We start from the raw sequence: 26129 nt of genomic DNA, 5'->3' as shown, positions 1-26129 counted from the left end.
GCTGACTCAGAGGCAGACTGTCATGTACTGAATCACCTCCACCACATCCTGCAGCACCTGGGATTTTCTTTGGGAGTCTCCCAACTGGTATTAGCAGGCTTTTAAGCTTTCACTGGGAATTGAATACAGTATGGAATGGCTACAGGCCAACAGTGAGCTTGTAAAAGGTTTCTGACAGAAACTTGAGAGAGAGCAACAGAGGCAAGAAAGAAATTCACTAGTGCTGGCCAAAAAAGCATCTGCCTTATACCCAAAGATGACACAAGCAAACTCAGTAAGAAGCAACTGCAGCTACTTAGGCAAGGCAGTGAGCACAATGACTGAACTCCCTAAGTAGACTTTTAAGTGCTAATGCCTTTGGGGAAGGCATCCAAGCTCCACAGAGGCCACATGTACTGAGCTAGCTGTTTCTTCTCTTCCTGGGCATCTAGCACAAGCTCATTCTCCAAGTCAGTATTAATTTCAGAGCAGTTGAAAGCTCAGAACTTAGGTGCAAACTAACCCGTGAAGACTGCTAAAAAACAACAGGTGATTTTATTAATAGTGGAAGTCTGAGAGAGAAGGATCAACAAACTATAAAGTCAAATGCAGAGTTAAAGTGCCCTGGGTTAGGATTTGGGTTGGTGACCACTGCTAGCACCCCAAAGCCCACCCACCAAGACCAAGTTTCAGGTGATGCTGGAAGAAGTCCTTCCTCCCCGCTCACCCTGTGCCAAGGCAGCTCATGTGCCTCAGCAGAAGGAAGGTGCCTGGTCAGGGGGGAGCAAGGGTGGGGAGGGAGGCAGGCGACTGCATGTTCTCACCTGAGGCCGCTGTAGCGTTTGTAGGGGTTGAAGCAGCTGCTTGGTTCCGGGCATGAGCAGGGATGAGGATCGAAGCCAGAGATGGGTTACTTGACAGTTCTGGAGGGGAGGTGGAACAAAACAAATTAGCTCAGACCACGAAGAGCCCTGCATGCAGTTTCAGCTCCTTGGGTTCCCCCCGTAAGAGCAACCTTGGGTGAAATGCATGCCTTTACAGCCAAAGGTCACGTTACGTTTTCTTCTTTGCCAACCAGCAAGAGGAAACCACAGGGATATTTGGCAAAGCAGTCTCCAGAGCAAGACTGTCAGAACTACAAGTAGTGGTGCATGGGAATTGTTTCCTAGAGAAAGACAGCAGCTTGGGAGTTAGCAAAGAACCAGCCAAGCCTGTTCCTTATCAGCAGCCTGATAATGCTGTTTCCTTCTAAGCACTGGAAGGATTCCCTTCACAAACCCACTTGCAATCAGTCTTAAGAAGGCTGATAACAGTGGTGCTGCTTTGGGCACAGGTTCAGCAAGCAAGCAGCTCCAACAGTTGCTCCAAGAGCTTAAGGGATTTGGTTCTTAGCATCACTTTCTCAAGGACCCAGCAACCCAAGACCAGTCTCCTTGAGCGAGGCCAAGAAGAGGTGGCACCTCCTTTAAAAGCACAGGGAAAAGCAAAGGGATTTGATCATCAGGGCAATTTAAATGGACAACAAAATGATGCAACCATTCTGTCTGAAGACATTAAACCAAGGCAAAAATAGTCACGTCTTTTAGGCTCCAAATCTAATATAGCTTCAACGTGTTATCAGAATGAAAAATAGGCATCTTATAGCCACAACTGTGGGAGGATAAGGGCTACGCATTGCCAACAAATGACAATATTCTGGCGCCCTTTCAAGAGAATCTAGTGCCTCACAGAAGGTGGAACTGAGCAGACAAGACAGGTCCTGTTTGCTTCAGAAACAGGAGTGACTGGCTGCCTCTTGAGAAAGCAGCATCCAGTTCCAGAGAAGGATGTGAACAGTCACCTCACAGAAAGGAGACTGACGAATTTTGGAGCTCCAGGAGGTCATCTGGAGGAGAAATGAGAATAGACAGCTTTTTACACAAGACCTCCGGATAGCAAGGGCTATCCAAATCACACCATGTGTTCAGTAAGGGAGGTTTGTACAAAGTCTTCAATTATTTGTGTTTATTTTCAAGAGCTTATTGCTTTTCTTTAACACAAGCTTTAAACTTAGGGCCTAAAGGGATCAGAAGTCTACTCAGCAGTTTCATCTTTTTTCTGTTAAAGTTACATGAAGTTTCTTTACAGCTGTGAGGGCAAGAGGCAGAAGACTCTCACCTACTCATTGCCACACATTTTGAGACTGTGCTTCAGCACTTATGAACCTAAGCTCCAGTCTAGAACCAAACAGAAGTTGCTACATTACCTGCAACCCATCCAATCTATCCTGTAATTCTCCATTCATGTCTAAACAGACTTAGCTAGCCCATCTAGAAAGCCTCACTACTCACAACATTTGTACAAATACTAATCCTCAAATTCATGTGGGAATAATTCACAATTCATATGTTCGTAATAATTCAGCATTTGTAAGTCTCCGTTTTAAATGGAAAAATAAACTGAAGAAACGTGAATCCTCAAGTGTTAAAGCTGAACAGCAGTGAGAAACCTATACTTTAATACTACCTTGGGTATTAGCTGCTCTGTGCTAGAAAATGTTGCTCCTTTAATATTTTATCCAAGATGCTTCTCAAATCTATTAGTGGGAATCTGCTGCTTACCTCACTTCCTGGAATTTTTTATCATTCCCTCATTATTTTCTGCTCGCCACTGGCAGCTATGACCCAAACAAAGGCAGAGCTGCACCTTCAAGGAAACCAAACGACATTTGCTACCTTCCAGTGCTAAGTGGTGCCTTGAGGATGCTGCTATAGACTGCCACATGTTCACCCAGTGCCATCAGAACACCACCTTTTGCAGCACCCATTATGGCATGTATAGAGAGTTTTTTTGGTTTTAAGGTAAATGCAACCACTTTTCTGAAGCTACCTTAAAGAATGTGCATAGAGACTACAAGACTCATCTTGTTCCTGTCTCAAACCCCACGTTATCCTTCTTGGTATGAAGTTTCTTAAATTCAGCATGCTCTGAATGTCTTGATGCTTCACTCAGGAGCATGTTAATTCAGACAAGAAATGATCACAGTAAATTGAACTCTTGGCTGAAGTTTAGTAGCAGCTTTGCTTGAGAACTTGGTTGCATTTTTGTTCTATCATATTTTTGCTGCTATCACCTCTGTAAGAATGAGATGTCAATACCAAGGAAAAAGCCTGACCTGTAGTACCTGCAGTTGACAAAGTATTAAGAAGGTCAAACTGTTGAACTGTAGCTAGCTTAACTAATCAAGCTTGCAATGCAAGGCTAGATTAATTACAACCAATACTGCTGTTGCAAGAAGGTATTGTGATCAAGGCAATCCAGACAAAGCTTTCAATACCATGACGTTAACGGAGCTGCTATCCCAATTCATTTATGAGACCCAACCCCCATTCACGTCAGCTGAGAGAACACCTCTGATCAAATCATGCCATTTGCAGCCAGTTTACATATCCAGTAAGGAGCTGTGTGTCTGGGATGGGAATGAAAACGTCTACTTTACTAGAACACCAGATCGTCTTCATTCCCCAGACACAAGAAAATGCTTGGTCTTGGGAAACAGTGCAGTGCTCTTTATCAGCACTGTTACATTTCACTTATCAACATTCCCATAAGCCCCTGAAAAAATAAGTCTTGTATCAGTTTGCTCTTTCACAATAACAAACTCCATGTAACTCGGGCTGTTCCAGCAGTTTCTCCTTAGCCTGGAACAGTGCTGGACTCTGTGCAAGTTTCGTTCTGTCCCACTGTCCCCTCTAGGACCTGAGCAGAAATACTGTCTTAAAAGAAAAACCTAGATGGCACTCAGATAGTACACTGAAACACTTGGGTTAGAAATGCACAATAACCATTCCTAAGTGCTGAATCACAGAAAGATGTTACAGTGTCTAACGGCCGACATGGAGTGACAGTAACATTTGTGACCCAGCTCAACCACCACCGTGTTACAACAAGTTCAGGAAATTTAGGGTAGTCATTTCACAGATTGTTTGAAAATTCAGCTTCTAAGAGAAAAAAAGGCTTTCCATGCTTTCTGTCTTGCAAGTCTAACAGCCAGCTCTGTGGCTAGTGGAAATACTTTGGCCAAAACACTTTCTTCAAACCCCAATTAATGTATAATATTTGTTTTAACAGCAATAGGAACTTAAAGGTAATACATTAAGAACGGCCAGATAAAGCTCTCTTCAAGAGATCCCATCTCTACAATAAAGTAAGCACCAACATGCCCCGCAACTCCTGCTGGCAGCCAAGGCCATGATCTTTATCTTCCATATACTCTCACTTAGTTTTCTAGACTGTATCTGAGCAGCATCAGTTCTCAGATCAGCAGATCTGGTGTGACAGTTCAGTTCTGTCTGAGAATCAATCCAGTGCATTAACGGTCAGATTTATGTTGTTATTTCTAACAGGTTTGCCTTCAAGCCTTCTGCAGCTGCCTCCTACTTCATGGGTTTCAGGCAACTGGATATAGCCAAATAAAACACTTCTAAAATTTAATATTATCTGTTGAAAACACATGCTCCTCAAAACAAAAAGATGTCTTTCATCACTTTTTAAATTACCACAGATGACTTAACATGAGTCATCATTTGATTCCAATAACTGGATCTATTTCCCAGTTGGGATTTCTGCTCTGGACTAGCCATTCAACAGTCTTGCACAGTCTGGCTAAAAAGCAAGGACTGCAGAGTGGTCACAGCAGGAGCAAAAGCTTCTTGTGTAACTCGCAGAATCATTTAGGTTGGAAAAGACCTTTAAGATCATCCACTCCAACCACTAACCTAGCACTGCCAAGTCCTCCATGAAACCATGTCACTAAGCCCCAGAGCGGTCTCTTAAACACCTCCAGGGATGGTGACTCCACCACTTCCCTGGTTGCAGTCAGGACTGTTGCTACATGAGACTCACTGATGCACGTTTATTAAATACAAAGCTCTTAAAATCACTGTGCTAAGCAATGGAATTACTTATTAAAAAGAAAAAAACCAACTCTTGTTACCTGAGTTCGGTTGGTCACCTACACCAGAGCTTATCCGAAAACGTGTTCATGGCCAGCCTCTGTCCTGCCTTCCCTTTTTAGATGGTGAAACTGGCACCTGCCTAGGACAGAAACTCGCCTTTTTGAATCTTAAGGAAATTGCTCCAGGAGATCTGATTTCACTTGTCATTTCCATGAGTCACTGTGCAAGGGGAGAGCACATCAGCTCCTTAAGGAGGGCAAAGGAGCTTTAAATTTGCTTAAGCATTAGGGTAGCTTTCCCAGCAGTTTCCACACTGACTAGTGGAAAACCAGGGACACGTTCCCAATACATACATTTATTTCTCCCCTAAGGATTTTTACAGAAAGTCACCATAAAGCTTCCCAACTCTTTCTAAAATCCTGGTTTTCATGTAGTAGATGAGCCCAATCTTAACATCACTAAGAAACAGTAGGAAATAACAGCAAAAAGAACAGGGGTGAAGTGGTATTACGATCCTGGGAGCAGAACCATCTTAGCTACTTGAAGACTGTCTTCGAGTGGGCAGAAAAGGCAATTCATGGGTACTGTAACAAGGAAAGACCTGTAATGTAGCTACTAAATTCGTAACAGTAGATGCAGAAATCAGCACCGAGGGCAGTGACCTGGAAGCACAAGCTCTTTTCTTGATAGCTTTAAGGTGTTTGTGCTTTGGACACAAAACTTTTTGTCTCTCCCTGCTGCCCTTGGTTTTTGTTTCTAAATGAAAGGGTCCACATGTTGAAGGAGAGGGATCTGTTTCACAGTTTGGCAGATGGGCACTGCATGCACGAAAGAGGCTGAAAAAATTACATTAACACTAACTCAGCCAAAAGGTGGTTTGGACTTTCAACAGAAAATGCACATAGGTCTGCTCTTGCTCAAAGGATGAGAATTGGCAGCTAATCGCGTCAAGAAAGCTCCAGAATTAATTACTAACATATTTGCACGCCATACTTGTCACATTCTCTGTCTCGGCGGGCAAAACTGTTCTAAGGGGATATCAGTTTTACATTTTTCACTTGTGTTTTAAAAAAGCAAACCCCAAACCACATATCAATGGCTTTAAAATTTGATACTGGTCTGGCTTCAAATAAAAAGCTAGTTATCTGCCATTTTTACAGTTTCTAAATGACTGAGTCAATGTGATGCCAGACGAACCGTATAGAACATAAAATCAGGACACTAACACCTCTGTATTTACCTCATACCTAGAATCAAAATGGGCAGCAACACTGCAAACCTCCCTGTCAAACCTACTATGCATTACCGCTCGCTATGGCATTTCGGGTACGATGGAGCAGGATCACCTCCAAATGATAATCTCATCTCCATGGTCTGCTGACCGTGATACTTCACACAAAGCCAGCAGCCAGGATGCAGACGCTGAACTGCAAATGTAAACCTTCTTGATGCAATCCAGTAGTAACAGCCCTTGGTACCCTGCGTAAGATTTGAATTGAAGGCACCAGGCATCTGAAAATCCCGTAACCCATTTCTCCAGAGTCCCTTTCCTCTCTGTTTGAAACAAGAGAGCTGGTTATAGAACCACTTAATAACCTTAGTCCTGCTCAGAGACTTTGACTTTTGGGGGAATGACACCTGCATCACAGCGAACATTTATCCAAGTGCTCCTTCCTAAAGAAGGGATCTTTCAATGCTCACAGTCTACCTTGAGTGGTGAAATTGAAGAGTGCAGGTTTCTCTCGCCCATTTGGTAACTTGACATTTGGGTCCCGTAGTTCATCGAAGAAAGAGTGCGCACAGGCCTCCAGGGGAGTCAGGCGGGCAGTGGGGGTGTACTCCAACAGACGGCTACATAGCGCGATTGCTTCTGGTGGAGTGCGGGGCCGGAAGACCTAAAACAAGACAAAAAGAGAAAACAAGCCAGGAGAAACAGGTTGTCTGGGTATGTTTCTTTTCCGTGCTGACCAGAAGCAAGTCAGAGCAATTAAACCTCTCATTGCCCAACAAGCTGGAACAAACAAGTTGTGGGTTGTGCTAATCAAAGTCCTCCAGTAAGCATGGGAAAATCCAGTTCCTGGGGTTGAGAAAGGGTTAATTGCAATGTCTTGCACTAGAGTGAAGGTGCAATGCCAGCAAGAGACGTCATGAGCGCGCACTCAGAAAAACAACTTGAGGAATGAAGGGGAAACTCATTCAAAAATCATGATAAACACACAGGTGCTTCCAGCCATGCACATGGGGTGGAGATGGGGAGGAGGGTTCAAATGAGCACGATTCACTGAATGTAAAAACTGAGTAAGGCCCTCGCTATGGTTTCAGGTTGGGGTGTTTTTTCTGTGGCCAGAGAATGAAGCTTTAGTAACATGGACTTTTGCAGGCAGGCAGGTCAGACTGTTGCTATGGAGGCTGCTGTTCAACTTTGGAGAACAACACGGAAAGCACGGGTGGGGTGCAGGAAATGTCTTAGCTCTAATTTGCAAGTTACTTCTTCCGTGACCTTATTCTGGCAAGTCATTCCCATAAGTTTATTGGGATAATTCCTGCACATTTGGTATTTGTAAGGACAGCTGAAAACTGCGTCAAGAGAACCAATTATTATACTCTACCAGATTTCTACCTTGAGTGATTACAAATAGGAGTTCTTCACTGCAGCTTTGTTTCAGTCCTCTAAGAACAGTCCTACCCACCACTAATCACACCCCCATCTTCCTTTCTCATTATGTCAAAAGCAAAATATGAGTTAAAATGACATGGATGGTCCCCTCAAGTACTTCTTCTGCCTTGCTATGTTGCAAGTGATACGCAGGCTGGCGAAGAGGGAGTGGGGTGGCTGCAAGTGTTAAATTCTGATGCCAGCATTTTTGGTAAAAATGGAGCTAACCCAAAATGCTTTTGTCCCTCTGTGGGTGAACCCAAGCCACGTAGCAGCAAGGAGCAAAATAAGAGATAAGTACAATTCAGTGCATGACATGCTCGTTAATCACAGATGAGGAACTTGCACAGGTTTTAAACCAAAGACACATATGCTCTCTTGAATGAGAATCAAACACAAATGCTAAGTTCTCCAGAGACTGAGATTTTATCCCCTTGGCGCCCAGCTGGCTCGGGAGCACCCAGGACCACTGCAGTGCGTGCAGTACTAACTGGTGTGGCAGGGAATCCTGACTCGGGGAGCCAAAGAGCCAGGTACCCAAAAAGCACAACTGATTTCTACTGGGGTATTGCAAAACAAACCAAAAAAGTTTTCACACGAGGCCTACACTGACAAAAAGAAAGGCATCAGCTTAACACTGCTGGCAAAGAACCTCAGCTGACCACCGTGCCGTGAGTGCACAGGAGGTCGGGAGAAGCTGGTTTTGCATGCTGCTGGCAGAGCTTGGGCTGCTGACCACAGTGCTCAGTGGATGCCAGTGTCACTCCCAAGCCACAGCCTGACCACAATAAAATCTCTAGCAAAAAACCCCCAAAAGAGCTCTTTTCATTTTTTGTCCTTCACTAAGTAGCACAAATGAGTTTGTCTTGAGGTAAATCCACACAAGAGAAGCTGCTCGGTATTTAACATGAGAGTAAAACTACCAAGATCTCCCTCATGAACCTTCACACTGACGTTTTAACAGGCTTGATTTACCACAGCTTGAGGCTGAAGTACTTGACTCTTGGCTGTGTTTTTCCCTCAGGACAGCTCACATATCAGCTGTTGTACAGATTTTAAAAAGGAAAAAAGAAACAAGGAATAGTTTGCTTTAAAGCAAGGATGAAAAGTACCTTGAGCACATCAGACAGCAGTCACCAATCTGCCATCCATAGGAGTGCTCCTTTGTCCACCCAGACTCATTTTCGGTGAAACCCTAGCGCCTGTTTCCTAAGCCCTGTTGAGAATTGTTCAGCCTACCTTTGGCTCTGAAATGAGTTACTTGGGGTTGGCAGCTCCTGAAGTCTGCCCTGACTGCTTTAAACTAGGGATGGGGGGGAAGGAATAAATGGAAAAGGAAGGCCTCACGTGGCCTCCCCTACAACAAGCGGTGACTAACATGAAGTGAGTTACGGTCGGTACTCATCTCATCTCTGTCACCTTGCATGGTACAACATTTGCCTGGCTGCTGCCTCAAAGATGTGGTTTGAACTCAAATATTCCACTTTTTCAAGGCTAGGCCTAGTAATTTGAGAAAATGTTTAAGTACATACCCGTACTCCTGAGGTGAAATGTCCTGTTCCTGACGAGTCCTAAAGATGATAATGCAGTGAAATAATCCAAACAGGGGGAGTCAATCCAAAAGAGAATAGTCCAGCAAGGAAAAATATAGCCAATATTATAAGAAATCCATGGTGTGGGGGACATAGAAAATGTTTATACAATTAGAAACTTTAAACATCAGTCTCCATAGCAGCAAGTCCAACTTCACCACAGTGTATGCCAAAAAATCGATTGTGCAATGGTGAGGCATAGTATCGAAACATTTCTATATTAAATTTATGTTCCAATGCCAGTGCATTTAGTAAAAAAATAAAAAAAATTGAAATCAAAACTCTAACTTGAACTAAAAGGGTAATTGAAATTCCCATCATAAAGAATTTTCAGTCCTCGGTCCTGGATATAAACGTCCACAGACAAATGGGGCCGGGTTATTTTGTCCCAAAAGGTGCATCCCATTGGTAAGTCTGTCCCAGAGACACAATGTAAATTTTGGGTGGTTTTGGATTTTTTTTCCCAAAAGTACCCAAACCCCAGCAATTTGTAATTTGTGCTGAAGAGAAAGGAAAAATCTGAGAACTTTACTTTTGAATTTGGATGCTTTTAATTTGCGTGAGCTATGAGTGCCTCAGGCCGCCGCGGATTATTCTCCATTTTGGATTGACTTCCCCCGCCACTGGATTTTGTTTGCTGGCGTTATCTCTTTAGGATTCTTCAGGAACTGGACGTACCACCTCAGGAGTGCGGGTATGGACTGAATTGCTCTCTATTGCGGGTTTATTTCCCCTCATACCCGTCGCACCCGTTACTTAAATTTTTTCCCCTCAATTTGTCCCCTCCCACCTCCCTTTCGAATAACACCCTGAGAAATAAAAGCAAAACCCCCTGCAGTCTTTTAGTGCTTCCCACTCAACACAGTTCCACCAGGAAAGCTGTCCAATTCACCCACGGAGAACTACACGAGTGGCTGCTGCCTGCAGCAACGAGTACACCAGCACTTCCATGCCACGGAGCGCCAATGTCGGGGCAATGCCGGGCTGGTGCTCCGTGGTGGGAAGGGGTGGGAGGACAGGCAGACAGTGGGACCTGTAAGCCGGGAAGCCCCCCTGGGATGTATGGCTCAGCAGGAGCATTGGGTCTCTGTAGTTCTCAGTGAGGGAATTGAGTTAGTAAATAATCCGCGGATTATTTTTAGTCTGCGGACTAAAATATAGTGCACGGACTAAAATCCGGCCCATGGAGCAAAGTCTGTCTCGGTCTAAAATACATCTGGGTGAAAGCAAAAGAGAAATAAATAATAATAATAATAATAATAAATAATACTAAATAAAACAAAATAAAGAAAAAAGGAGAAAGAAAAAATAAAAGGAAAACAAAGCTAAGTGCACAAAGTAAAGTGTTTGGGCGGACTAACATTTAGTAGGCAGACTAAATATGGCCGGGCAAAAGGCACAGCAAGTCCACAAACGAAAGAAAAAAAAAGAACCAAAACTAAAACACTGACAGGAACTTTGAAAGCATTCCAATACTACCCCACCGGCGCAGCAATTCATTTTTCTAAAATGAAACAAGACCTTGGGTAAGGCTATTTGTCCACAGGAGGGACCGAAGGCTCAAGTTTTCATTTTAAAAAATGAACCTGTTTTGGAGATAAACAAATGCAAAAAAAAAAAAAAAAAAGAAAAAGAAGAAAAAGAAAAAAAAAGAAAGAAAAAACAAAAAAAAGGCTTTTACATACAAATTTCTTCAAGGAAAATTTGCACTTGCAATAACTCAAACCCTCTTGTTTCTGCAAAGCAAATGAATTTCAGGCTGAGACCCAGGTCACTGGTTGTTTTGGTTTTTGGTTGGTTGGGGTTTTTTTTTGGACGAGTTGCAAAAATCTCCATGATTTGGTCATGTCAGATGGAAACGCTGACTCACCAGAGCCACAGACAGCTTTTGGGGCTGGGATTTTTATTATTGGTTTGGTTTTTTTTCCTTTATTCCCCGTCAGAACCCAATAAATCTGTACCTCACCAAAAGGCTGAGGGACCAGTGCAAGTTCTTTCTTTGTTCAGGCATGCTGGTGACGCACAAATACTGACAGACCATATCAGCTAGACAGCAAGGTCAGACACACTCCTCTCTCCTTTCCATGTTACGCTGCCATCAGTGTCATTTATTTTATGCTACTTCCCCTTCATTTGTCTGGAACTACCACCTTCAACATTTCAAACACGACTGCCAGGCTTAACTGCCCCTGGTGCACTATGTAGCTCTAAACCCCAAGAGACTTCAATTTAGATGAAGTCTTTGTGCACTAGCAGAGCAGTCCCATTTTATCTTGCTAATTTGAAATAGTTCCTAACAGTGTAGCAGAGTTCACACCCCTTCTGAATTTCATTTTATTTTTTGCATGCATGGAAAGATGAAAGAAAAAGCATAGAAAGCAGAGGATTCTCCTATTTTACTTCACTCACATCAGCATTCAGCTCTCAAATAAAGCCACATGGGGCAAGAGCTAAGTATTGTTTTAACAGAATGGTTGCTCTGACTTCCAGTTCATTGACATTCTGCAGACAGACTTCCCATGCACGACACGGAGCTCCGTCGTCTTGGTTTAATTAAGCCCCAAAGCCAAGCTTCACAATGTTACACCAAGGTGCTCTTCTAGCCAGCGTGTATTAAAAGACATGATTTCATGCCATCAACCCCTGTGCGTTCTGCATGCAGCCTGTGAATACTGCTCGCATGCTGTGCTCCCTAAGAAAGCAGAGGCTTCTGAAAATGACATCTGTTGCTAACGCATCAAGTTTGTGACACCACGGTTAAAAATTTCCTCACCGGCTTCAGAGACTCATAAGCTTTGCCAAGAACCACCCACACCACCAATTCAGGCTGACAGTCTGTGCACATCTCCTTTCCGTTTGTAAGCACATTTTTGATGGCACATGAACATTAGGTAAGAGGCAAAACTCCTCCCCTCAACCAAAAGCCTGTATTGTTTACAAGTGAAGTTGTCAGATGCAGGACACGACCCTCATATCAACTTTTTAAATCTGCAATCACACAATATCATTACCACAACTTTATGACACGAATTATGCAAGTTTAATGTAATAAAGCTTATGATAAACATGACACATTCATAAACACAAAAGGAGAGGGAAGAGACACATGAAAGACAGCTCCGAGCTCTACCTGACACAAAGAAAGACAAAGCTGTGGCTGCAACTCTGCCCTTGGGACTGGTCCTGTTCCAAGGGCCTGAGAATTTCAGAATGGGATTTCTGAAATACACGGTTTGGCTATTTTGAAGTGCCTAAAACTCATGAGATACAGTGGAAGTTAAAAGAAGTCCATGACAGAGGCACCGGTGTTGGGAATTATTTCCAAAAAGCAGCTAAGAAATAGCAAAATGCCTTTTTAGTTAAGAATGCCTGTCAGATGGCACTTAGGGGAAAATGAAATAAAGACAGAAGGGTTAAGTGGCTTACAAATGAGCCAACAGAAAACTGGGAACAGGACCAGGAACCTGTCTCCAATGCTCCTTCTTGCTGAGACCACACACTTGTTACTGGGCTTCTTCCACTGAAGACCCAGTGGAGACAGAACGAGCTAGCGTTTATTACTCAGTGCATGTGCTCTGCTTCTATCAAGTTCTAAAGGAAAGCAACAAAGCTAAGCAGAACAAAACAGCTCCCCTTCTTCTCAGAGAGAATCCTCATAAACAGATCTCTGGAAGCACTCCCAGCCTCCATGTAAGAGCCGCTATGAACAGCCTAGACAGATGTGTTGCAGTGGGACAGCAAAACAGATGGTACATTGCAGAAGACACATTAAACTTAGCATCTGATTTCCGTAGTTGCACTGATGCAAATCATGCCTTAATGCTACGTTCATGCTCACTCATTTATTGTTAAGCAGGTCTTTCTTTACTGCATATAAATTGGGCAGAGGCAGGGTAATTTACCACCCAACCAACCTAGCTTCTTTTCTCACACTTTAGATGAAGATAAGAGATTTACACTGTCAAAAACCATTGCTCCTACAAAAGGAAGTGGAAAACATGAGCATGCCAGAAGAACTTGGGTCCTTTTTCTTTTAAGTTAGTATCCAGCAGAGCCGTTTTTACTTTTTGCCTGGAAAGTCATTATACACTAAGTGAAAAACAGAACTGTACTCTTCAGAAAGAGGTCAGGGCACAATTTCACAACAGGCACAAATCACCACCAGCAAATGCGCCCTTCTCCTGGCCGCACGCGTCTGCTCTGGTCCCTTGTCCCAGAGCTTGCAAGCTGAGCTGAATGGTCAGCCAGGTGAGAAATGAGATTCAAATCCTGAACATTTATGTTATTTAAGAGTTTTTTTGCTACTATATGAAAAATAATGCAGAAGGGAGGCATCATGAATATGCAGGTGGGAGACAGAAAACTTGACCCTGCTCTAAGATGGATTTAGCCCATCTAACTGCACCCAACGAAACATCACATCTCCTCTGTGTAGTTCTACAAAAGATCGGACCCCAATCTCCAAAAGAAAAGTTTGCATTTTCAGCTTTAATTCAAATGCAAGTCCATTTACCGGATTTCTGACAAAAGAATTTTTGCCGTCTTTTGTCATCATTTATAATTAGAAGTGACAAAATGAGCTGCCTAGTTCTACATTTTACTGTTTGGTATTCCTCGAATCTACAGTATGAGCAGTCACTTTGGAAGCATTACAAGCAAAACAATCTGCTTAAGAACCAGACAAGAACCAGGAGAGCAGGAGTAGGACAGGATGAAGACATAAAACTGATTCTGGAGGGTGGAAAAACATGGTCATGAGAGAGAGACCAGACTCTTTCTGTCCCAGTCCCAGAGGGTGGGGAAGGCAAGGGGACTGCCTGCTACAAGCACAGAAAAAAGACAACATTCAAAGTAAAGTGATTAGTATGGTAAATGTATACAAAGAATACACACACATGGAAGATACTCAGACTAAAATATTTACCAAATATTTTAGAATATTTGCAGGAATTATTTAATAATACAGGCAGAAATAGGGATCCTAAAGTCAACATCCAGAGCTACTGTATCATACAACCAACTGTGGTTCTGCACAACTTCAGCTGCAGCCAGGAGTGGCTAATTGCTTTGGAAAAGTGCCAGAAGGGATGAGCTAGAGCCTTAGATGCTGTTTCCCTCTGCTATAATAATTTAGCTTGAAGACACAGACAGAAGAGCACCCTGAACAGCATAAATAGCAAGGGAATAAAAAAGAAAGAAAAAGGAAGCACTTATAAAACCAGGAGAGACCCTGCTGCAACTTTATTGTGATGGCAAAGTGCTGCAGAGAAAAGTCTGTGTGTTCATCCACAAGAGTGCACTGCAGAAGGGCAGGGATGCTCAAACCAATGTAGACATGACAGTTTCTCTCTCTCTTCCGCTGTTAAACAAATGACTCCTGTCTTTTTCCATCTCAACACTGACTTGGAAATTATGATTCAGACTTCGGCTCGCTATAGATTTGGGGATGGTGAATGAAGCCATTCCTCTGAGTACACTCAAGCTTATCTCACCCAGTATGTATTTTTAAAGTGCTTGCATTCTTAAACAATCTGGCAAGTATCTTCAGAACAGGAGAAACAAAGGCCACTGAACTACAGCATGCTTAAGAGATGCACTGTCCATTTTAAAGAGCTGCCTGCAGTGGAAACTCCTTCCACGTCTCCACAACAGAGACAAGACAGAGGTTATGATTTGACTAAAGAAAACAACCTTTGCTGATATGATCTGTTGCGTTGTTCTGCCATCACCAACCACGGACATGCTTGCAGCTCAGTAGATAAGTCAGTTCGTTATAATGCCATTAACAACAAACGTGGAAGTATCTTGGGTGGGGAAAAGAAAATAAATCCACATGAGTCATCTCCCCCATGCAGAAGAGACCTAAACTACATAATTATATTGCATTTGCTATGATCTTACTCAAATGAGATCCTTCACTAGCTGGAGAGAAGGAGAAAGGCGGGCCGGCGTACATGGACATTTTTTCATGTTTCTGGAAATAATCACAGCACTGTCTTTGTTTTTCAAAGCCCCAAGGATTTGAGATCTGAAGGTAGCATCTGAGTAATGCTAGGATAAAGGCCAGCTGTACTGGGGCCATGGTAAGCAACGCCTATCTAACACAAGCTTATGAAGCATGCATTTAGACCTTTTGTCAGCCACCCTACTGTCCCTGCCCCTCTTCAAAAGGGCTGAAAAAGGCCTCAGAGAAAGCTAATCTCCAAAGCCGAACTTCGACAGCCCTGCGATGTACAACCCTGCACTTGATCTCAGATTTTCTTCTTGGCTTTCCAGTCACACATTTATAAAATATAGATGAAGCTTAGTCAGAAGAGAAACAAGTATAAAGATTAGGAGCAGAGATCAGAATGCACTTCCAAGAAGAAGGAAGGCTCAAGGAACTGAGGCAGCTGAAAGACACTGAAGGAAACTTGTGACGTAGTAAAAACAGCAGCAGCAAGCCTCCAGAAAGGATAGTAACTTTTATTCACTGATGTTGTAGTTTAATCCCAGCCAGTAACTTGGAACCATGCAGCCATTCCACTCACCCCCTGCTCCAGGCAGGATGGGGAGGAGAATCGTAAACCCCATGGGTTAAGAACAGTCCAATAACTAAAATATAATGTAATACTATTCCTAATAATGATAAGGGGAATAAAAAAAGGGAGAGAATATAAAACTAAAAGAGAAAAGGAAAAGAACCCATCAATAAACCCAGGTGATTGACAATACAATTGCTCAGCACCCACCAACCGATACCTAGCCCGACCTGAGCAGCAATCTCGGCCTTTCAGGTAACTCCCCCCCAGTTTCTATACTGGGCATGCCGTGCTGTGGTATGCAATACCTCTTTGGCTACTTTGTGTCAGGTGTCCTGGTTCTGCTTTCTCCCAACTTCCCCTCCTCCCTGGCAGAGCATGAGACTCAGAAGGTCCTTGGTCAGAGTAAACACTACTGAGCAGCAACTAAAAACATTGGTGTTATCAGCATTGTTTTCAGACTAGAGGCCAAACACAGCACTGCACCAGCTACTGGGAAGGAGAAAAATGACTGTTACAGCTGAAGCCAGGACAAGTGATCTGATACAGTTGGAAAAAATGGACAGGCAAACAAGTGTGTGTCTAAAAGCCTACCCATTTTTCTCCTGATTGAATCAGTCAGTCAAAAGATATTCCCAGCCCTTACAAGACAAGCCCTTGCTTCTCTTACAACTTTATGCTACTTACTCGCTGACCAAGGCAGACAAGTAGTAGGATGTATCTCTATGAATAAAAAATGTTCTATACTAAGTGAAAACAAAGGAAGGTTGGGATGAAAAGAACAGCTACATTACTAGATTAACCACTCTGGTATTCTGAGAAGAACCAAAATATCCCAAATTCCTCCTTTGGGGCTGGGGTTGTGGTGTGGGGTGCCAGAAGAGAGAGAAGTCCCATTTTGGAAGAACTATTTAAAAGATTCCTGGAAAGTTCAGATTCTCTTTTCTTTTGTTAGCCAGGGACACAGTGAACTCCCATCATCATCTGCATCATGTGCAGGACTGGTATAAAAACATGCATGTGCTTGGGCAACACAGAACTATATTGGAGAGAAGACAGAGAGGCCTCTGTATGCTTTATACTGAGAGATTCCAGCTCTTAAGTTGCAAAAGTATTTCAATTTCAAATTGTCAACAGACTGAAAAACCAGTCCAAGAACAGCTTGCACTATGAACTCGCATTATTGCTGCAGCATGGAAAGATACTGAGTGCTAGCTTGACTTCTAATCTATGAAGAAGGACCACAGTTAATTTGAAATCTCTGTCTTCATACTATTACATCCCTTTGAATATCAATACTGTATTTGGATGATATCAATCCACTTCTACTGAAAAATCTAAGATACATCTATGAAGGCAGACTTCAAATTTCCACAAAACTGCTCAAAATACCAATTTAGGCCTGAAACTGAATGAACCTGAGAGACAATATTCCTAAGGACGACTCAAGGAGTACTGACTCATCCTTATTCGGTCTCAAACAATTTGCCCAGCTCTTTAAAAAGCCAGAACCTATTTCATACTGCTAGAGCACCAGCTGCCATTCCGCTTTACCTAGCATGTAACAGCAAATGTAGCAGATCAGGACACCAGATGGTAAAGGCTTGTGCTTTTGAGGCTGAAACCTGAAGTTCAAGTCCTTGCTGGCAACTCCCTGTAGCACTCTAGTTACATGCATAGTTATAACAAAAGAAACGTGAACTTTCACTTCCTCAGTCATTCCTTTTCTGCTCATTAGACAGCTGGGTCAGCAGTGCTTTTTCTCCCATGCTTTATGGAAGCTACAAGAGGATGCATATGCCCACTGATGTGCCATCACATGTTATGCCAATACAGTTGGGTAAGGAATACCAATTCTCTGTGACACTACCATTTAAATCCTTCAGAGCTCCAAGTGTTGAAAGGAAAGGATCTTTAGAAGTAATACACTGAGAGGATGAGTACCATTACCAACACCATGCTGGATAATCCATTTTGCTAATTTAGCATTTGTAGAATTAGAAAAGTACAGATCTCATAAAAATGAAGTATCATGTAATGCAATTGTAAATAAGCTGGTTTAAATGCTATGCTACACCCAGCCAATGCCAGAAAAGAGCTGTGCGCAGAATGACTCAAGAATCAAAAGCTACGTTGCAAGCACAGTTCCCCAGAAATGATTCTGCCCTAATCGAGAATGCAGATTTAATCTTGTGGCAAGCTCCTCTCAATTCTTTATAATTGACTCAGTTTCACTTGTGATCCTTTAGAATGACCAAAATAACATTCATATGAAAGAAGAAAGACTCCAGAAGAAGTCTCATTTTTTCTTAAAGCTTGTATTTGCCAGATGATCTCTGTTGTGGTCTAAGTGCCCATCAAGTGCATAGGGATTCCTAAAAGATGATTCAGGCAGAAGATGAGTTGCATAGCTAGCTTAGATGCTTGCTTAACTCTGTGTCCTACAGGTCATCTCCGCACTCCATTGCATACAAATTTAACCCATTCCTGACCCAAACACCTTCACTGCAGGAATTCAGATGTGCCCCTAATATTCAGTACTATAAGTCTTTTGGACTTATTCTCCTGACTTTAATGCTGATGCAATTCAAAACTGCAGAGACCACTCCAAAGGATTTCATTTGCCCTAATGTTTTCCCTTGTTAGCATATGGTATCAAAAAGCCTTGCTGGGTTTACTACCTCTTATACTATTATAAATCATTTAAATGACTTAAAGAAACTCTGATATGGAAATGCAAATGAGAGATCAGTGGGTAAAAGGAAAACTGAAGTAGCACGTAACTCATCGGAGGATCTGTCACAATAACAGTGACTAGAAGTACCTGGCCTGGTATGTACCTATCAGGAACATGCCTGCTATCAATTAACTCCAATTAGTTTATCCAGAGTTTCTACTACCACAGAGCATTTGGTCCAGAAGAGTCTGACGTGGACATGTGCTCAGCTACGAATGCAAGCCTTCCACATACACACACTGCTTTCTTAGCAGAATAAAACCCGAGTCTTTAAGATATGATGAGAATATACTGCAACTATACCAGACATTTCTCAAGCAGCAAAGAGAGAATGTTAACTACCCAGGGTTTAATTGCTTAAACTTCTATATTTAACTTATTCCACAGCCAAGAGGCCAATTAAACCATTAATTGTTTCGGTGTCCCAAGTCAAATATTACTCATTCCTTGACATATGGAAGATGGCTCAACTGTGTGGCAATGTATTTGTTTCAATACTAGCAGTTTACTCTTTGATCATGGAGGTTATAATATTGTTTGCATATATTGCAATAGTGTCTCCTTGTGAAAGCTAGTTAGCCTTAAGAAAGCAAAACCAACCCCTCAACAGCACCCCTATAGGAGTACAAATATAATAATATCTATGACAGAAGCAGTTAAGAAAGTGACTGTCAGCCCGTGTCACATTATGTACCAGCATTATGAAAATGTCACACATTATCACTGGAACATTCTCTCATTTACAGGTGACTTTTGTGAATATCAATTTATAGCATGACAGGATTTAAATAAACTGCAATCTGCTATAGACATATTACTAAAAAAACCCCTTCAACACCTGTAGGCAACCTCAAAAAACCCCAGACCAACAGACATTTCAGTGCACTGCTTCAATAGCTTCTTCTCCTTTTCAACATCAGAAGTTACCAGGTCCCCAGCTTAGTTAGAGTGCCCAGTTTAGACTGAAAGCCAGTCACCAAGCCACTGAACTCCTTCAATTTTTACTTTGAGCCCACATGTCTTTATTAGTCAGTTCATATAGACTCACCTTAGTCCATGGATGTGCCTTAATCTGAGGGAATTTGAATTCAGTATAGTTCGGATTCATTTCTCTAATTTGCTCCCTTGTAGGCGTTCCCAGAACCTAGACAGGAGAGAGAAAAAAAAAGGCAAATCATTTTGGTATGCTTCATAGTCATATGGTAATGAAGAGCTCAGTATAACCCATCATACATTGAGACAACTGAAGTCAATCTGTGTAACTAGTAAGTTAATACAGTGTTTAGAACAAAACAACTGAACTTCTGCAGAACTGTTTAGGTTGGAATGAACCTCCCTGTCCTGGGAGCTTCTGATCCAACCCCCTGGCTCAAGCAGGGTTAGCTGGAACCAGCTGCCTAAGACCATGTCCCGCTAGGTTTTTAGCATCTCCATAGAAGGAGATTTTACAACCTCTCTGGGCAACCTGCTCCAGTCTTTAACCTTCCTCACAGGGAAAAGAGCGGTTTATAGCATTCAAATGGATTTTCACTTGTTTTACTTCTTGCCACAGCCCCTTGTCCAGTCAGCAGGCACCACGAAAAGAGCCTGGCTGTTCTCTGTTCCCTCCACCAGGTATTTTATACACATTGGTAAGACCCCCCCAAGCCTTCTCTGCCTCAGTGCCAGCTCTTACAATCTCTCCTATGACAGATGTTCCAGGCCCTTAATCATCTCTGCAGCCCTCGCTCCAGCTTCAGTAGACTCTTGCTTGCAGTTGAGTTCATACTCCAAGCTAAGTGCCAAAAGTTTCATTATCTTCCACAGTCGTTTACGAAATTCAAGCACCTTTCTCAAACTTAGTGATATTTCAATGGGGAAGAGAGCTCACTCTAATTAGACTGTTGTAAAACAGTACTGCCAAACACATTCTGGGACTGCAGCTCGCTGCATATGGCTGATGAAGGATCAGACCCGTAGCACAGACTGCATTTTACAAGTCATGAACCTCTGATGAGCTTAAAAGATCAGCCACTTACTACTGAGGGGAGCCAGACAGGTTCTCCCCCCACCCCAAAGTGTGTGGTTTTGGTTGTGGTTCCCCGTCCCAGTATATTTCCACATGGAAGATAAACCTAATTTAAACCTAACCTGGAAGCACCTAAAATGCATACCAGCCCTGGTCTACTTTTACAACTTTGTGTTTCTCATTCCCAGAATCTGTACAATGTTATTTTTACATGCAAATGAGTAGTTGTAGAAGTAACACACAATCACACACCCCTTTGTTAGGGTGGATAGATTTTGAAAGGATTTCAGAAATCCCCTCAGGGAATAAGCCGGACAGACATATGGCATTAGTGCTTTCTGTACAGTTAGCACTAAGCATAAGAGAGCCATTGCCTTCTACCTGTATATAAAAACTGCAAAGCCTGTTCAAGGAGTCCTGTTGTTTTCTGCTTGCACCCAGTTACTGGGTATCCTTTTGTTCTGCAGAGAGAAGTGTAGAGGGCTGCAGGCAGAGGAGCCACTCCTCTATGCTGAGCTCAGGTTCATCTTCCTATTGGAACCCTGTAGCCACGCTACTCTCACCCTGTGACAAATCCCTTGCCATAGAGATTAGCATAATGTTACCACCTCATCTCATGAGACTGCACTGTCACCAGCAGGAAACGCATGATCTACAACATGACGTTAGCACTCTACCTTACTGCTTGATAAAGAAGCATTTGATTACATACTCTGGTACTGAACATTTTCATTCTGTTAGAATAGTGAAGATTACACAAATGCACTCTAAAGACTCAGGTAAAGGGGGAAAAGAGCAAGTTAATTGCTGTTTAATTCATTTGTGCAACAGAGGAACTATCATCAGGTATTATGAAAGGAACTTGGCATCTATTATTTACAACACGAGCTGTAAAACACAAACTAAAGCACCTACGCACAAAGCAATCTTTTGATTAAACAGTAGCAGCAGAGGAAATAAACCCTGCAGCTTGTTCAGGCACTTGCTTCTTGGATAAGAGATTTAACTGACAAGTATGAAATGAATGATCACGTAACTTCTACCTTCCCACTGCTAACCGAGTCCTATCTACTCAGCTTCTACAGCTTTCCTCACGTGGTAGAAAAGGGGGTGTTTGCAGGGTTCTGCAGATTTTGCTCAACTTCCAAAGGAAAAAGAGTTGACAAGAAAACATGCCCTTTCCCTGCTGGTTTTCTGTCTGGCACTGGCCACCCTTCTGCCAGCCTTGCCAGGAGGGTGCTACTCTCAAAGCTTTCATGACCACCAAAGTCTGCCAGCTGTAGAAGATGAGGAGATTTCACTCCTGCAAATACTATTTTCATTCTGGTTCAGGACAAAAGCCACTTCCAAAACCTAGGAAGTATTTTCGGTTAGTTAAATTCCTGAACGATTAGGGATAACTTGTATTGCTCTCCCACCATTTCTAAAGGCGAAGTTTTAGGCCTCCCTGGTATACACAGGACTTCGTAAAACGCATGGTTACCTTCTTTACCCTCTTCCTCCTCCTCCAAAATTCCTTTAATAGCCTTCCTGAGAAGAGGCAAAGAGTAGTTGGGGGTTTTCTTTAAATATAGCCAAAATTCAGCAAACTGGCTCGGTTGCCAAGGCTGCTCAGAACAGAAGCCTACGTGGTGCAAGTATCTTCATTTAAAGCATGCCTGTAGCTTTAGAGAGAACTCAGATGAGATAGGCAAGGGCAATGTCTCTTCATACACTATTTCACTAAAGACACAGCTGTAACTCCACATGACTGTCCCTGCCCATGGCACGGGGGTTGGAACTAGGTGATCTTAAGGTCCTTTACAACCCTAACTATTCTATGATTCTATGATGGAAGGGAGCAACTCTTAAGAACACCCTTTTAAGCAACAGTGCTGAAGGTCTCATGAATGCTTTAAAAAACAGGTACTGAAGAGAGATCATGCTAGCTGAAAGAAGAAATCACCTGCCCTTTCAGTTCCATAGCAGCCTCTGACACACAAAGTAACTGTACAAAAGGAAAAGTGACTTACATCAGCCACTCAGTGTATTTACTTTATTCTCTGTGGATTCTAAAGTCAGATTGTGCATCCAGACTGTAGCGAAGGCAGATTAGAGCAAAAATAAAAAAATAACCCAAAACCCCTCAAAAACCAACCAAACAGAACCCCTAAACAAAACAAAGCAAAAAAACCCAAAACCCAAGCCCCATCTTCCCAAAAAACCCAACCCAAAACCAAACAGAAAATATAGGGTAAATGAAAATAGGCAGGAAGAAGAATGGAAGTCTGTGACTAATTCACAATCCAAAAGAAAAACGTGGGATGAAATCAACTGACAAGCTATCAAATTGTACCAGTACTTGACATATCTGGAAGGGATCTTGTAGTGGACCTTTCTTCAATGAACCAACGCTGTCAGCTGCATGGTTTTGAAACTGTACCTCACTTACTCACACTGAGTTTTCAGTATATTAGGAATACATTCAAGTAACCTTGATGAGTAACAGCAATCATTTAAGCTACTGCAAAATTGGGCAAAACTCTCTTCTGAAAGAAAAACCCTGTCTGTATGTGACTGCTCTTTCCATTTGAAATGCAAAGGAGAAGCATAAATTTGCACATTTTGGGCAGAATTACTCCATGAAACAGCTGCTCTTGCTATACTCTGAAAATACTATGGAGCTGATGTTCCTTGGAGAGAGGTTTCACAGTATCACAGAACTGCTGAAGTTGGAAGGGACCTCTGGAGGTCTCCTGGTCCAACCTCCTTGTACAAGCAGCAATGGCGAGAGCTGGTTGCCCAAGACCATGTCTAGATGGCTTTTGAGTATATCCAAGGACAGAGATTTCTCAGCCTCGATGGGAAACAGGTTCCACTGTTGGACCACCCTCACATTAAAAAAATGTCATCTACTTGTGTTCAGGTTGAATTTCACATGGTTTAACTTGCGCCCACTGCCTCTTGTCCTGTCACAGGATACCAAAGCAGAGAGCCTGGCTCCCTCTTTGCTCCTTCCCTTCAGGTATTTCTGTGCAGGGATTTTCCTGCAAATGAAGCCAACAGCTGAACTAGCTTTGCTCTTCCTTCCTGCCTGTCAGAGCCATCATCCCTTGAGTAAAAATAAAGGAATATCTACAATTAACTAGAGAATACACTTGCTGAGAAGACAGAAACTGCTCTGGTTCTCTTAGGACAAAACCTGAACAGAAAAGGTTTCCCAAGTATTTTCTTGAAAGTTTTCCTTTGACATTAATCTGTAAATGGATGAAGCTCCCCAGATAGGTTTTATCCCAGGAACAGGTTCACAAAGGAAGGGTAATGATATGTTTATCGAGCAACTGGAGAAAAGCTATCATGTCCCAGTAATGGCATCCTTACCAAACAAGAACCAGAGACCTATGAATCTGGAATAAACCCTGAATTGGATTACAAATAAAGATCTTCATTTTATGTTCTTCTAAGTAAATTTAAATAGGAGGATATTCAGCTCCAAAAGACACCTTAGTTACACCCCAGTACCAAAGACAGCTGCTGTTCACACCTGGTTTCACTCTGCAAAACTGCACAAAGTTGTTTATGACCATACCCACACCACTGAGCAATACAGGAGGAAGGGGCAACTGCAATGGTCTCAATAAGCCCCAGTGGAATAAAGGCCCTTTCTAACAAACCATCATTACTGACAAATCTTAGCCCAAATGTAAAAACCAGTTAAAAGCACAGGGACACCAAGGGTTCAGAAGCTTCAGCTGGTAATGACTGAACTGGAGAGGGGGAAGGTGGTTATTTAAATCAGAAACCTCTAGAAAGCCATGGTTACATGGTGGTACAGTGATCATCCCTGGGAAAACAGAGCAAGTTTATGAGGAATCATGCTCCAGGAAGTCTGGTGTGCATGGCTTAGCAGATGGCATAATTAATACTACCACAAACATGTCTGCACCTCTTCAGAAAGTTGGGAGAGGTGTGCCAAATTGTTATTGAGAAAATTCACAGTGTAGACATCTCAAGCAGTAAACACGGGTCAACTTTTGAAGTAATATGTCAAGAGGGCTGCGGTAGAAAAGAAACTTACTTGTTTTATATACACTTTCTTTCACAACACTCTCTTGTCAAACCAAATGAAAGGCAACTAAATATAGAGATTTCTTCTATTCACAAACACGAGAGCAGCTATACATCAGGAAGAGGAAGAAACCCATTGTCACTGCTGACATGACTATAATTGCTCATCAACGTTTTTACACTGCCTGCCTGCAAGCACTGGAAGGGAAAAATTACTTGAAGCACAGGAACAGCCAAGTTGTGATGTGGGGGGACATGAGGGAATTAAAATGCCAGGAGTCTTCCCTTAGGGGCAAGGAGAGAGGACCATGGGAAAGCCGCTGAGGCAGGTCCACAGCACAGGACCACATCCAATAAAATGAAAGGCGTTCTCCTACTGCTTATTCTCCCGGAACAGACGGCTCCTCTCTCCCCATTAACTACTGTGACTGAATTTGCTTTATTTCAAAAACTGAGCTCAAAATAGTACCTTGACATTTGAGCATGAGCCATATATTATAATTGCAGTTTATACTTAGCATCTGGCTCAGTAAAACTGTCAGAGACCAAAAAGTTACACATGGATAGGATTCCTGATACTATTGAGTTTGTCTTTTAATATCTTTTCTCCTCCTTTCCCCCCCAACCCAGAAAACTATAGGAAGATGATTTTATTTCCCCTAAATGAGCATGAAATGCCAAGTTTTGGTGCAAAGAATAATCACTCAGTCCAGTAGGAACCAAAAAACCCAAGGCAGAAACCCTGCAACTCCTTTCCTCTCATTTTCACAAGTCAGTTGATGCATCTCATACTCCTAAGATTACAGCATATGGAAAAAACATTTCTGGTGAAGACAACACAAGGCAGACTGGCAGTTCCTGTCCTCCCTGTGTCCCAGGGCTGCTCAGACAATTCTTGCTGCTTCCTTCTGCTGACAGATGAGTCTTTATTTATTTATTTTCAATTTTGAGGGGAGGAGGGGAAGGATACTAAACGGAACCTTTCCAAAGATAGTAATTACCTTGGAAACAAAACCATCATGCTTCCGAGATTCCCTTTTTGCAAAGGGAATAAGAAAGTAACCACTGCCTACAGGAATCCTGGTTTAAGATGCTTTAGTCTGGGGAGGGATACCCCAGCCAGTTTTAATTTGATCATTTCAGGGTGCTGGAGAGCTTGGGGGGGGCAGGAATGCCCCCAAGCTTTCACAGAGGGGGCATGGCAGGTCTGAAGACACCCCCTGCTGCACTGCAAGCTGTGTGCACAAGGTCGGAGATTTATGAAGGAGTCTGCCCCGACTGCCTCCCAAAAAACCCCTCTCGTGGTCAAAGGGATCCTTCTTTCCAGCTGCGTTCAGCTCAACTGAGCATATTTCTGAAGGGGATGTCACTCCAAAGCCAGCAGGGGCATGAATTTTAATGAATGTATTGGGTTACCCACTTGAGATATTCCCAGCAGTGGGATAACCGAACATCAGAATAGCTAGCAAGAGCTAAAAATAAGGAGGAAGAGTCACCATTCGAGATCAAACTTTGGAAAAAGCGCAGCACATGATTTCTCTCCTGTAATAGCATAAGTATTCAAGAAGAATGTACTTGGATTAAATTATTTCTTCAGATGGAACTCCAAGACAGTTATTTCCCCATATCGAATATCATTTTGTCAGGGTAAG

At 42.6% G+C, this 26129-nt stretch overlaps 1 protein-coding gene across 2 annotated transcripts in view; it reads right to left on the bottom strand.

The window, feature by feature from the left end:
• The window catches only part of GSK3B (glycogen synthase kinase 3 beta), a 144570-nt gene that overhangs the window by 6222 nt on the left and 112219 nt on the right, over positions 1–26129 (bottom strand). Inside the window, exons 8-11 of one of the 2 annotated variants that reach the window (XM_061365476.1) lie at positions 19471–19566; positions 9105–9143; positions 6625–6811; positions 804–902 (exon numbers count right to left, since the gene is read on the bottom strand). In XM_061365476.1, coding sequence (XP_061221460.1) covers positions 804–902; positions 6625–6811; positions 9105–9143; positions 19471–19566 — 421 coding nt within the window. The remainder of the gene's footprint in view (positions 1–803; positions 903–6624; positions 6812–9104; positions 9144–19470; positions 19567–26129) is intronic. The other variant, XM_061365477.1, reaches the window with a different exon arrangement.

The sequence above is a fragment of the Neopsephotus bourkii genome, unplaced genomic scaffold (genome assembly GCF_033783945.1).
Source record: "Neopsephotus bourkii isolate Nb327-2 ecotype Australia unplaced genomic scaffold, CSIRO-AGI_Nbou_v1 NB_1287, whole genome shotgun sequence".
Lineage (NCBI taxonomy): Eukaryota > Metazoa > Chordata > Aves > Psittaciformes > Psittacidae > Neopsephotus > Neopsephotus bourkii.
This window is presented reverse-complemented; position numbering and strand designations above follow the sequence as displayed.